Raw genomic sequence first — 14011 nt, 5'->3', positions numbered from 1 at the left:
TGATGATTCCTACTCAAAAATACACTCACAAGGACAATTCAAGTTATAAAATTCAGTTTTATTGTCAGAACTCAGCACACAAAACACTCCAAAATGATTGCAAAAAATAATAATATTGGTTGATAACAGTAGTTCTCATAACTGGAGATTCAAACCACATCAAAGCGCAAACTTTAAAGGAATGTTTCCTCAGAAAATCAAGATACAATTGGACGTTTATTTTACTGAGGAACTTAGAAATATGTCTCATCGCCATTTTTTTATTTTAGTGCTAAATCACATCTTATCATAATCACTCAATCCTGTGATTTAGACTTCTGTGATGGAAGAAGAAAAAACAAAAGAAGTAGAGTTAAGTCCTTCCTGTCATTGCACATCTCACTTTGCCGTTAGCTGCTTTGGAGACAGGACTCAAAGAAGACTCTGAAAGATGCTAAGCTGGCTCGGGGCACGAGGTGTGATGATATGATTAGCGATTTAAAAGAAAGTTCTCATACACCCTGTTTTACCATCGCAAAGATTTAGAAAGAAAAAAAAAATTGACTGTTTTAAGAGTTTTTTGATGAGAAACAAGAAAAAAAAAGGAGCAAAAATGTTACACTCGTCTGCATAAAGCTCGTCTTCAGGAGTGGGAGGTGTTTAAAGTATTAAATGACGATGCAGTAGGTCTTCGCTGATATGTTTTATGAGTAGTGAGCCATGCACGGAAAAACACAATCTCTTAGCAAGCAAAGAGGTACAAAGGGAATGACACTTTTTTTTTTTTTTTAAATATGGAGGACTACATTTAAACAGAATATATAGATATTTATATATGTACTGTATATTCCCTCTTTGTTTATCCTTCTGTCCAATACATTTATTATTTATTCAAAAACATTTCATATCTACCGGCTGTGGTGCCAAAAAAGGCAAAAAGCTGTGAATGATAGCTTCATATTTATTCCCCACATACACGCCTATGGAAAGAAAGAAAAAAAACAAAACAAGAAAAAGAAAAATCACTCACCCTAAAGTACACAAATATTTGGATTTTTAAGTCAAGAGAAAAGGTTCTCACTAGCTCCCCATAAATCCCGCTTCTCTTTTCCGGAGGAGATGAAAATAGACTCTTAACAGCTAAAAATAGATTTGTTTTTTTAACCGTACAGTAACATAACCCCCACCCTATGATTTATATGAAAATTCTTCTATCTGATCTACAAAATATAGCAATGCCCTTTTTAAAAATAGTTTTTACTATAACAGGACAGATTTTTTTTTTTCTTCTTCTTCTTTCATTGAGATACATTCAGGATATCAGGATATAGATAGAATAGTGCTTTGTTAAGAGTTCACACTTGAAACAGTTTGGATCTTCAGTGTCCAATTGTTGTCAGTCAAGTTGCTGCTGCTGCTGCTGCTGTCGCCGGGTCAGTACCGGGTCTGGTACTCGTGGTGCCATCTGTTGAAATCATTGTAGAAGAGCACGATGCTTCCGGATGCCATGCCGGTTATGATGCACCTTCGAGGAGTAAGGAGGGAACGTCATGACATTTATACGTCGACTAAGGATTTTTTATTTGCTGTGAATTTTATTTTGAGGCATCTCGATCGCAAAATATGCAACAGATGAGCCAAATGTAGATGTTTGCATGCACAGTTTTATGGAGTTGTGGAAAGAAAATGAGAGAGAACATTTACAGAATATTTTACTAAACTTAGTTTTGTACCGTAAACAGTTACTTAAAAGATTCAGATTTTCCTTGAAAAACACAAAATCGGCTTATAACATATGATGATGACGTAAACTGTCAGATTTAAGTATTTTTTACCATTTCATCTTGACCAAAATGAAAATCAAAATGCTATAGGACTGCAACTAACAATTGTTTTTAGAATGCATTCCACTATTACATTTCTTTTTAAGTTTAAATGATTAATTTTGTCAGTCTTTAAAAATATAAGAATTCTATCTCTAATAAGCTTATTGTATATGGTTACTAGTGTTTATGTCGGCCGGTAAGTATTACTGGTATACTCCTCAGGATTTGTCAGTTCCTGTTTGTAAACACAAAAGAGCGCTACGTGAGTCTGGAGACAGAGAAGCTGCATGCTGCTCTGTTCGCAGGCTACAAACCCAGAGCTTCTGTATTAACGGTCCAGAATGACACTCAACAATGATCTTACTTTTCACCAGAACTGCTGATGCCCACATTTGTCCTGAATACAGGAAGTGATAAGATAATACACCCAGACAGCAGCGTCATGACCACACACTTCTAGTTACCACCACTGAGGGATGGCAGATTTCTCACAAGACAAACTTTAAGGATCCATACAATTTTTTACAATATTCACTGTGTGTCAGCCTAAAAAAAAACACTAGTGGTCATCCTATATTTTCTGTGTGTTTGTGTGTGTTTTTTTACCTTTGGTCATGCGATATGGCCATAGAGCGGATTCCTGCATCACAGCCCGGGTAGGTGAACAGCTGTTTGAGGTCGTGGACCTGCCAGACGGAAACTACACCTCCATCACCGCCTGTCAGCAGATACTGACCATCACGGCTGAGAAGCATGGCCTAAACAGAGAAAGAAAACGAGTAGATTGTTAACTTTTTTTTTTTTACCACCTTGCCATGTTCCAGTCACTAAATTTCACACTAATGGGTCAGATTGTGGTGTAGTTTTCCTTTGGTAAAGCTTACTGTACATGTGAGATGCCTAAGTGACTTCATTCAGGGCTCCACACACACAAAAAAAAACCCCTGCAGCAAAGCTATTCAACCTGGAACAACATGCATAAATAGTCTCGGAATAGGACTGGAGATCTGGGACCAGTTTATCTTTAATGTCAAAGTAAAGCTCATACTGCGAGGTCATGTGATACGACAAAAGATCCCAGGTCAGCGCCGCCATCCTCGGGGGCTTTCTGTACACAGACCCTGACTTGCTACAAAGATGGCTCCCCACAGCGAGGCCTCGGAGATTTACTCGTCTCATCTGCTTTTCCTGCAAACTGTAACAGCTGAATGGGTCCCCCGGGAACGAGACGTACACAAATCAGGTCGTGTGTTGGAGTCTATTATGGCCGCATTGCATAGTGGAAGCCGAAACTGAAACAGTCAGGGGCATCAATCAGCAAGTAACCGTAGCTGATGAAATGACGAGGCAGAATGTGAGTTCTAAAAGCAGCGAATGACACTAATTTAGAGCTTTTCTTGTTTGTGGTTTTATGACACCGAGGTTCGGCCGTCTTTCAGCTGCGGCCACTCTGTAGTGATTCAGCGAGAGACACTTCAATCATCTGCAGCATGTGTGTTGAATCAGGCTCGTATTAAATGGAAAAATGAAACTTAAACTTCAGTCCTGAAGTTGGAACAAGTCATTTTCAGGAACTTGACTTGGGAAGGAAAACATAAATAACCCTTCAAGAGCTGTACACAGTGGAGGGACGGGGAGAGCGCGGCCTAATTTGGGCAAATGTTTTGTATAAAAAACTTTTGAATGAGCTCTGTTTCTCATTCGCGTCACTCACGCACTTAAGATAGGCACAAAAACTCGCATGTGAAGGCGCACACACAGACGCGCAGGACGGGCACACAATTGTGCACTCGCATGCTGCACGCTGGCGCGAGGCCTCGAGAATCAATCCGGCTTAATTGCCACGTTAGATCATCATCCAAGATGGCTGGGAATGGAGCATGACTGAGTGCAGTGCTGGTTTGATCTGTCTGTTTTGTGTCGTACAGTAATTATCTTGTGTATCAACATTTCAGAGCTAATCTGACAACAACGATAAAGATAATGTTCAATTGAGCAAACCATGATCCATGTACTCAAACTGCAATACAGTGCAAACCATTGACTGTATAAAATATGGACGAAATGTCCAGATCTGAAAGGAGAGTGCCTCAAACATGCATTCTTTGTAACGGCCAGCAGGGGGACTTCAAAAATAAGAAATAAGCTCATGAGAAAATTACCCGACTGCTCGAGCAGTACTTCACTTAATTTATTACTGCAGTTCACAGTTTCCTGTTGAGTTCATGGTCTCGATCACTAGTCTTCAAAACATGTAAACAAGTAAATTATGGTCCCATTTAGGGTAAAACAGATGAAGAAGTGGGCTAGTCGCTACCACAGTGTGTCCTCTGGACCTTCATCAGATCCAATCTGTGATGGCCACAATGACAAAATAGTCGTCCACAAACTTGTTGGTGATGTGATGATGGGTGCAAATGAGTGCATTCGAAATAAAAAACAACTGTGACTTAAACCTTAATTTAAAGCAACATTGATTGGTTTTTTTGGCCACTTGGGGGCAGCAGAAGATGCCGAAAACACAACAAATATCAACATGTTGAAAAAGTTTCACACATAACTTTAGCATTGATTTGGAGTTGTATTCATGTCCACCTAATGATCTTAAAGCAACATTATGTAGATATTGGCATTTTGTGCATTTTAGCGCCCTCACTACAGTTTTGGAGTGCAACACCACTGTCCTACATCAAAAATCCCAGGTCTGTAACAGTTTTTCAGACGTAAAATAGGTGCCAACTACAAACAAAACTCATTACGTCACACAAATGTTATGTCTTAAAGCTTGTATCTTTAAGTAAACGTGTATGTAACAAAATTACAAGTTTTTTCCTGAAAACAAGGTTGATAAGAGCAGAGAGTGAACCATAACAGTAAAGTTGCATACTGCAAAATTTTTTTTTTAAAAACATGCTGAAAGACACCAAACAGCTTTAAATTTGATTAGCAGGCAGCGCTAGTTGTTCCTGAGGACTGTTCTGCACAAACAGTTTGCAGAATTACAGTAAAAAAAAGAATATAAGAAGAACTATTTACCAGCCACGCTTTCGTCTTAATATACCTGTGTATCTACTACTGGAGTCCATGACCTCACTGAAGCCCAGCAGGAGGCCAGAGAGCTGGCAGACATGTCAGCCAAGCCAGGTAGGAGGCTGCAGACAGACATTATAAATCAGGCCTTTGCCACTGGGCGGTCAAACAAGATGGCCGATGGCTCTGTGGGAGCTAAGATGGCTACTGGGGCTCAGATGACTAAAAAAATGACTCCAGCAGAAACACATGCACTTTTAATGCCCATATTTCCTACTTCTTTCGGGGGAACGGTGGGTGGATTTTGAGGCTGGGGAAGGTAAAAAGTTTAATTTATGGTGCTGTTAATCCCCCTGTTACACGGACGAAGGCAGTGAAAAAACGGCTGGAATGGTTACACCGCCCTGAGTTATACTAGTACTTAAAAGACTGTAATCCATTCAGTATGGCTTCTGTCACTTGATTCTGCTATTAGACTAGGATGCCAACTGTTAGCCTGTCATCTAACCTCTGACTCCAGACCCTTATAAATTCACAGCGCAAACATTCCCCCTCTCTTTTTCAGCCCGACTCTCTCTTTCTAAGCGGATACTGCAGGCCAGGACAAACACTTATTTATCCTGGAGTCATACCGTGCTGCGGCTCCGAGGGCTGAGAAGATTGATTCTGGTATGTACATGAGTGCACTAAATACAGTCTCAGACCAGGGGCGGGGAGCTAAAGGGGGGAGGGGGGTCGAGACTCTCACAGCCTCACTCAAAGATGTTAGGATTTTCCTAATGCCATCTGACATGGCTGGAATTTACAACAGCGGAGGAGAGCTGACACTGGCCCACACTGTTCCCAAGTTACAGCCTCACGGAACTCTGGGAAAAAAACTCTAGAAGCATCTAAAAACATCATTAGTTCATCTGAAAGACACAATAAAGTATTCTGCAACCTGTAACCTGAACACCAGCAACTTTCCCAGTGACGCTAATATAATCAATCAAAATTTGTCTGCGTGTGCTCATTAATCACATCTTCCACAGCTTTTATTTGTGGCCTTGTGTAGGAGCAGGCTGGCAGGCAGGTTTGGAGCCCGGGCAAAAGAGGTTTTCTTAATAGGAAACAGGCGTGCGGCTGTCTGTCAGAGCTAGCTTACATTTCCCAGGCCAAACCGGAAACAAAGGGTCGGAAAACCAAAGGCAGTAGCCGCTATCTTGTGTCGCTCAAACCACGATGGAGGAAATGTGGGAAATGGGGAATGTGTCGTCCTGCGCTGGAGGGTAGTTAATGGTGTTGGTGTCCAGAGCTGACCACTCCTCAGGAATGTTCTCCACCACCGCCGCCGACGCAATTTGACCTGACAACAGGGCTGCGGATCAAAAGGACCGTTCCCTCTGTTGTATGCGTGTGAAAGGGAATAAAAGAGACGTGAAGCCACATTTCGCCCCGAGGCATGCCGACCCCCTTTTACCTTACTCGAATCTCAAACCGTAAGAAAGCCTTTAATCAGTGAGACGACTTTTCTGCGCTGATGTGTAGCAGACACACATGTGCACTTTCACATGCGTGCTCACGTTTCCTCACCTTGATGCTGTCCTCCACCTCCATGTGTCCCAGCAGTTTGCCGTTGACACTGAAGAGGCAGAACTGTCCCTTGTCGTAGTAGATCATGCAGTTTCCCTCGGTGGAGGACTGGATGAGGCGAGGCCGCAGGCAGCGCTCCGGGCCCTCCAGGGTCCGCAGCAGGTCCCCATTCATGGAATGGATCAGACAAGGACCCTCTGAGCAAAAAACATGATGAGCGAGGTTAGAAGAGCTCAACTCTTATTATTTGATGAAACATGTTGATCAAAGACAAACACACCTTTGCAGCCGCTGATGACGAGACCCAGCTCTGCGCACACACTTGCGCATGTCACCTCACAGTCATGGCCAGTTAAGATGGCCCGCGGTGTTGTGAACTCTGCTGGGAAAACACAGACAAAATGGTAATTGAAAAAGTTTAACCACATTTGACAAATTTACTAGTTCCACAAAGCACCAGTCAATGCTGGTAAATAGAAAAACTGAAATAAGAATTTAATCTAGAAAACAATAATAAAAAAATCATGAAAACACAAACATTGATGTATGAATTACAAACAACATTAAAAGTTGTTAATCGTTTCCTTTTTTATATTTCTTCATGAGGATGCATATATACTATAGCTTGTTGCAAATTCACTCTTCCTTTCTAGCACTTGTTACCCTCCGCCTCGTCTCATCTTTAAAACCTCCCCCCCCCTCTGCCTGCCTTCACTGGATCCAGATGTTTCTGCGCTACAGATGGAGAGAGAGAGAGAAGGAGAGAGAGAGCCTGAGCCAGAGGGAGCGAGACTAAGTTATGGTCCAAGTCATGAAGTTTGTGTGATTTTGTTTTGGTTTGAGCTGTCAGGGCGCGCGACAAAACAAAAATGGCCTTTTACTTCTCCGTCTGTCTCCTCCATCTGCGAGCAACACGCACGCTTGCGGGGAGTTTGTACTGCATTGCATTTTTTTTTTTTTTTTTCACCAAATGTAGATGAATTAATTGCAGACAGACGCTTTGTTGAAACATTTGGTCATTGTTTGGTAGTGTTGAGCTGCACAGCATGTCAATACATGCGGATGTATGTGATCCATGTACATGTAGTGGACCAGCAGTTAGGCAGCATCCCTGAACCGGAGTGTGGAGTTCGTTAGGGTCAGAGAGGGGGGTCTCGTCTTTAATTGCCCCCTTCGTCTTTGCTGTCACAGGTCAAGTTCAGCTCAGGAGGAAGGAGGAAGACAGGAAAACAACGCTCAGTGCATGATTCATGTCTTGGGTTGATACACAAAATAATATCATCTAGCACTCCAGGATAATTCATTTCTTACAGTAAATGCCAGACATACAAGAAACTTTCTGTGATATATTGCAGTAACTCTGAAAAAGAAGTATAGTTTCTTGCTGACTTGACCAAACTATTCAGTTGGCAGTGCAGTTTCTCTTCTTTAATTCAATTAGATGACATAAAACTGAACACAGGTTCACTAATAAGACAGATACTTTCTCCAAAAAAGCCACAGCTACTATTAAACCTTAATTAGATTTAGCAGAAAGACCATGCTGCTCACTCAACCCTCTTGTAAAAAAGCCAAGTGGAGGACAAGCTAAACTCTCGTGAGGTTAAAAAAAAAAAGGAAAAAAAAGACAGCAGCAGGAATGTTTCATATCAAAAACACTATCATATCCAAGTACACAGTAGTGAGACTATTACGGAGACAAAGGTCAGTAAATGGTCTCTGATTCTTTGTGTGTGTGTCATAATTATGATGATAAAACAAAGTGTTAAAAAAATAGAAACATAGAAAACCTACGACAAAAAACCCTTAAATGTCTCATTCCAGTCCCTAAATCCAGCTTTCTGTCCACGTTGCAAACACGTACGAGCCGCCTAAGCTATGATCACACGCCAGGTCAGCAGCCTAAACATCTACATTTCATTTACTTAACTTGTTAACATCCTCGACGTCGCTAAAAGCAAACGAATGACCTACAAGCCTGTGGATTAAAGCACGATGTCCAGAGAAGATCAATAACGCTGATATATTGGTGTATCAGTTAACCTTTGGAGCCTCTACCTGCCATTTGGTTTGAATTAGAGCCACATCTGAGTACAATCTCGTACCTGTATAAGACTGAAGCTGGGACACTGAGGAGGGTATCAACTATCTCGACAAGTGTGGACAAGGTGTGTGTGTGTGTGTGTGTGTGTGTGTTTGTGTAGAGACTGGATCCATTTTCGGTCTGGATTCAAAGTTGGTAAAATATCCAGATTTTTTCACTTTCTTCTTCTTTTTTTATTAGCAGAGTAGCGTAAAAGGCATTCAGGTATCCATTTAGCTACATGGCTAATGTATAATATAGCTGCAAATATCTTGAGTATTACAATTTATTAAATATTTGACTTTTAATATTCAGGTTTTATTCAATAAATGATCATTTTTAAATTTAAACATAAACGTAATTTTCAAAGGGAATAATGAGGATTTCAGTTATTATTATCATTATTATTCATTAATGTGTGTTTATGATAAATAATTGATTATTGAAGTGTGGCAGATTATAACATTTGGTTAAGGACAAATAGATTTGGGATCTTAATGGGAACATTTCTGGTTTAATACAATAAAATAAAAAAATAAAATACAGTATTTTATGCATGTTGGTGTGTGTATTTTCAAAATTTCTCTGTGTCTGAGAACATCAATCACACGATAACTCATTTACAGTTATTCTCAAATATTGGTGCTTAAAATATTTGAATCTTCAGATTGTTAAACTAATTTCAAAGCAAACATAAATATAGTACAACTTTACTAAATAGACATCTCATTCAGCAGGTTTCCTCTCTGTGACCAGCAGATGGCGGTGGTGTCTCTCGAATCCCTGCTGCCGTGCCCGACAACAACATGTGAACCAAGTGTGCAGAGGTCAACGTGTACATGTGCATGTCAGCCATTCAGAGGCATTTGTGTCAAGCTTATGAGGTGCGCAGGATGTTCACAGGGCATTACGCACGAAAAGGAATGTGTGTGTGTTTGCACTCTCATTCAAGTGGCTTGAAAGTGTTTTGATTTTTTGGAAGAGGAATAAAGAAAAAAAAGCCTGCTGTCTGTATGGATTTTCTGAGTAGTTGTAACTGTGTGTGTGTGTGTGTGTGTGTGTGTGTGTGTGTGTGCGCAGAGCTCCATGTCTGGGAGAGCCTCCTGCGGTCTGGGGCAATGGAGCATCACATTGTGGTGGTGAGGAGTTGGGATGACGACTGCTTTGTCTGCTCCTCCAACTACAGTGTGGTGACTGCACACTGAGCCGGCTGATGTAAGACTGACTGACACACACACACACACACACACACACACACACACACACACACACACACACACACACACACACACACACACACACACACACACACACACACACAAAAATCCCCTTTGGCCATACAACAATTCGATAAAACAATCAGGATACAGTCAAATGTATATATATAAATACGGATATATTGTTAGGCTTATCATATGAAGAATGGAACAGATTTCAATATTTGCTTTATTAATGTGAATCCTCATGGTTTCTTGCAACATGCATTGTTATCCCATAAAGAAATCCAATAAACAACTTCTAGGCTTTGAGGGTGAATAAAAAAAAGCTCTAAAGAAGTCACAATTTGCCGAAACATCAGCTAATAGAATATTATGCTCCTATTGTCACATTCTGTTAAAATTAAGCGGTCAAAAATAGAAAAACACAACATTAAAATGAGAGAAAATAATTTTAAAAAGGTGACTTATGTTCTTCCATATTTTTTCATCTCACAAAACTTAACATGAACAATAAGAAAATGTGTTCTTGAATCCAACATCCCACATCAGTGATCACGTCGACGCTCTGTCCCGATTTCAAAAACCAATGTGGCTTATTAACCAAATCACAATTTGTCATAAATTTCAGCCCATTTGTAATGGATCACTAAACAACATGTACGCCAATCTAAGCTGACCAAATTAGCACTGAGCGGGCTGACGGGCTGAGCAATGTGTGTGCGGTGCTTTGATCATGGCTGATGCCATATGTTATGGAAACGTAAGAGAGGCCCTGTGACATTTTTCACTTTTATCGACTGCCGTGACCCCACGGCCCTCGGATGGTGGTGAACTTTCATGTGCCGGCCGACGACCCCCAGCGTCACATTTAACGTCTCTAAGTGGCCCTCACTTTCACTCACATTAAAGACAGATTCTCACACACACGCACACACAGTGATCTCACAGAAACTCGCACACCATCTCAAACACATTATCGAAAGCTGTTGCTGGTGTGACGGTGCCGCGAAATCCAATCTGTATGCAGGAGGCCTGGCCTGGTCAGACGAAACTAGTTGTTACTTTACAGAGGGAGGCCGTAAATCACACAGTCACAACTGTCTGGGAGAGTGAGCACTCAGAGATTACCCGAGTGCATGTGTGTGTATGTGTGTGTGTGCTCACACATCAGGGCTGGTTTGCCTGTGTACTTACTGCCTGGGCTCTCTCCAATACTGTTGTGCTTTCCGTTCCAGTACCACAGCAGCAGGGTGGCATCTCTGGAGCCTGACAGGACGTAGCAGTCTCCACCGATGTACGACTCCGAGCGAGCCAGACACGTCACCACGTCGCGGTGCCCGAACACGATCTGAGTCAGTTTGCCTGCAAAAGTACACAATTATATAAACATGTTCTTAAATACATTTTAATAATTGACGAATGAGAAAAGAACGATAATTTCATTTTCCAATTTTTTATGTTTTAATGTCTCGTTTTAACATATTTCCATGCATCTCTAAAGCACTTTGAATTGTCCTGTGTCTGAATGGTGTTATACAAATAAACTTGCCTTTAAAAGGGACAGTTCCCCACAAATAAAAAAAAACCAACAACATATTTTTCCTCTTATCTGCAGTGCTAGTTGATATTATTGTGGTGTGAGTTGCCAAGTTTGGAGGATATCAGCTGCAGAGATGCCTGCCCTATCTCAAGTATAAACTAGATGGCAATTGGCTTATAAAAAGTACATTTGATAAACTCAACAGGAATGTCTCTTTATAGAAATCATAATGCAGTATAACCCAAGATAATCCACAGACCTTGTTGTGTGCGGTTTCATGTTGGAACTATGTTCTTTGTACCAAACCTCGCCTGCCAACTGTGACACCGCACAGAAGGAAAAGAGCATCCTGTCATGGACGAGAGGCTGATGCTCATAGCGTAGCTGGCTAACCTCTGGCCCATGAGTAGATGCCTTTTTTCTTCTAAGCGGTGAAAATGAAAAAAATGACTTCCTCCATGAAACTGCTCAGAACAACGTCTGTGGATTATCCAAGTCCTGATTTCTGGAAAGAGACATTGTTGTTGAGTTTTTCAGATTGTATTCTTTATGCTTTGAGCAACTTAAGCCAATGTTTCACGAGACAGCAGACATCTCTACTGCCAATATGAATCTAGATGCATAAACAGCACTACAGGTAAGAGGCAAAATAGGTATTTTTTTTGTTTTCAGGTGAACTGTTCTTGTAAAAACAAAGAGTATGAATTTATTGGAAGATGTAGTTCTCTGGAAGCTCCCGCCACGTGTTTGTTGATCATCTGTCTGCTTGGCTAGTAATTTTACAGTATCCACACAAGATCAGACGTCTCCCAGAAAAGAATAAATATTTGTTCCAACTCCGTGTGCATGAGTGTGTGTGCGCACATGCATCGCGCTCCACGTGTATATATGAAGAGGCTAATTGCTGTCAGATTTCCAGACCACAGCTCCACCGTCTAGCTGTCTAATGCTCATTACGCTCCTCATAGTGTGACCTCTGCAGTCAAACACTGGATAGTTTTCAACACATGACATTTCTGCCTCGGTGTCAGAATCACCATCCATCAGGTAATTAAGTTGTATCTCACCGAAAACGATGAAGGTTGTTATGAAACTGGGCGGGTCAGTGACTTAACTACCAAAGAAGAACAAAGACATCAAAGATGTGAAATGTTTGACATCTTTATAAACACTGAAAATAACTAACGATGGCTGCAGCAATAATGGCTACCATGCAACTCAAATCGAACACGCACTCTGCTGCAATCTGCTCACACACACACACACACACACACACACACACACACACACACACACGGTCAAATTAAATTGGATGTGTGTGCATGCAGGCGTATGAGGCTATGTGTTTCGCGCACGTGTACCAATCAAGTCTTGTAATTGATAAAACCCCTCAGTTCTTTAACCTGGGGGCTTTGGGGACCTCGGTGGCAGCTGTTGAGCGTGTGTGCGATTAAACCGTGTTCGCGTTCCAGTCGCACACCCCGGTGGCAGTAGCACAATAGAGCTATCTCTGTCGTCCCCATCCCTCCGTCCCTCCCTCCACGATTAAAGGCAGAGAGGCCCTGGCCTGCAGAAATTGAATTGGAGTCCGTTGTATAGATGTGTGGAGGATTCTGAATGGGGCCGAGGAGGAGAGCGGAGGAGCGAGGTGCACACACGAAGCTTCAGACAGTTTCATTTAGGACCCCTGACCTGATGGCGTCGGTGTGCTTGCGACTGTGTGTTAAAATGTCTGCATTGTGTGTGTGTGGTACAAGGAGCAAGTCAGTGATATTTAGGTACACACAACCCCACTGTGAAAGATTATACAGTATATTTACGTTAAGATATATTGATAAAGATTAAGATTCATTAAGTTAAACAATATTCTAAGATATCTAGGAGAAGAAATCTAAACTCTACTAAAAAACTAAACACTAACTTGACACAAGGATTTCAAAGCTACAGCGTTTGATGCAGACATGATTTACTTTAGCTGCGCCAACTGACTTCAGGCTACACTAAACCGGCTAAAAAGAGAAAGGGAAAAATGATGTTGCAAGTAATTGAGGACATTTATGACATTTCCACTGGTGCAGCTACAAAACACTGCAGCACAGTAAGTGGTGGGAGAAGTCCTCAGATCATTTACTTATGTAATCGTAACAACACCACAGTTTAAAAATAGTCTGTTGCAAATAAAAGAACTGGATTCTATTTGAGTAAAAGAACATAAGTAATACCAGCAGGATGTACTTCAAGTATTAAAAGTAAGACTACTCACTATGCAAATGGCCCCTTTCAAAGTGTTAAATCATGATGCATTCACCTGACCTTTAATCTAAGACAACGCATCATATTTGACAAGTTGATGGTATCTTTTGCTTGTAAAATAAAATTGGCTGGCAACTAGTTAAAGAAATGAGAAGTAAACGTACAATATTTTCCTCTCAAATGATGTCGAGCAGAAGTATAATATACAACTAGCACAAATTAGATATACTTAAAGACAGGACCAAATTGAGAACATGAATTTTGTTACATTTCACCACAGCAGAACACAGACAGCTGAGTCTGTGTTGCTTATAGTATTGAGAAATTCAAATCTGAAGGCTATCTCATCTTTCAATGTACCCCACAATATAAGATGAAATAAAAACACGTACCGATGTTTCTTGGGGGTCTTACTAGAGCTTCACTAGTGGCGTGGCTATAAATGAAAAGTTTGTCCTGAGGATGGTGCTAGAGGAAAGGCCATGGGCCTTATTAACATTAAGAGGCT

At 41.1% G+C, this 14011-nt stretch overlaps 1 protein-coding gene and 1 long non-coding RNA gene across 8 annotated transcripts in view; one reads left to right on the top strand and one right to left on the bottom strand.

Annotated features, from left to right (window-relative positions):
- Positions 1–37: 37 nt before the first annotated feature.
- lrba (LPS-responsive vesicle trafficking, beach and anchor containing) overlaps positions 38–14011 on the bottom strand; it is a 194049-nt gene continuing 180075 nt past the window's right edge. For 5 of the 7 annotated variants that reach the window (XM_030426003.1, XM_030426031.1, XM_030426041.1 and 2 more), the window contains 5 exons: positions 10905–11072; positions 6688–6789; positions 6408–6604; positions 2412–2563; positions 38–1504 (listed from right to left, as the gene is read on the bottom strand). In XM_030426003.1, coding sequence (XP_030281863.1) covers positions 1414–1504; positions 2412–2563; positions 6408–6604; positions 6688–6789; positions 10905–11072 — 710 coding nt within the window. In that variant the 3' untranslated portion in view covers positions 38–1413. The remainder of the gene's footprint in view (positions 1505–2411; positions 2564–6407; positions 6605–6687; positions 6790–10904; positions 11073–14011) is intronic. The other 2 variants (XM_030426021.1, XM_030426060.1) reach the window with 1 other exon arrangement.
- On the top strand, positions 2925–9701 carry LOC115586761 (uncharacterized). The gene is made up of 4 exons (XR_003984910.1): positions 2925–3159; positions 5401–5504; positions 9228–9374; positions 9571–9701. It is a non-coding gene; the product is annotated as an uncharacterized LOC115586761 (long non-coding RNA).

The sequence above is a fragment of the Sparus aurata genome, chromosome 1, assembly GCF_900880675.1.
Source record: "Sparus aurata chromosome 1, fSpaAur1.1, whole genome shotgun sequence".
NCBI lineage: Eukaryota > Metazoa > Chordata > Actinopteri > Spariformes > Sparidae > Sparus > Sparus aurata.
Note: the sequence above shows the minus strand (reverse complement) of the source record. Positions and strands in the feature narration are given on the sequence as shown.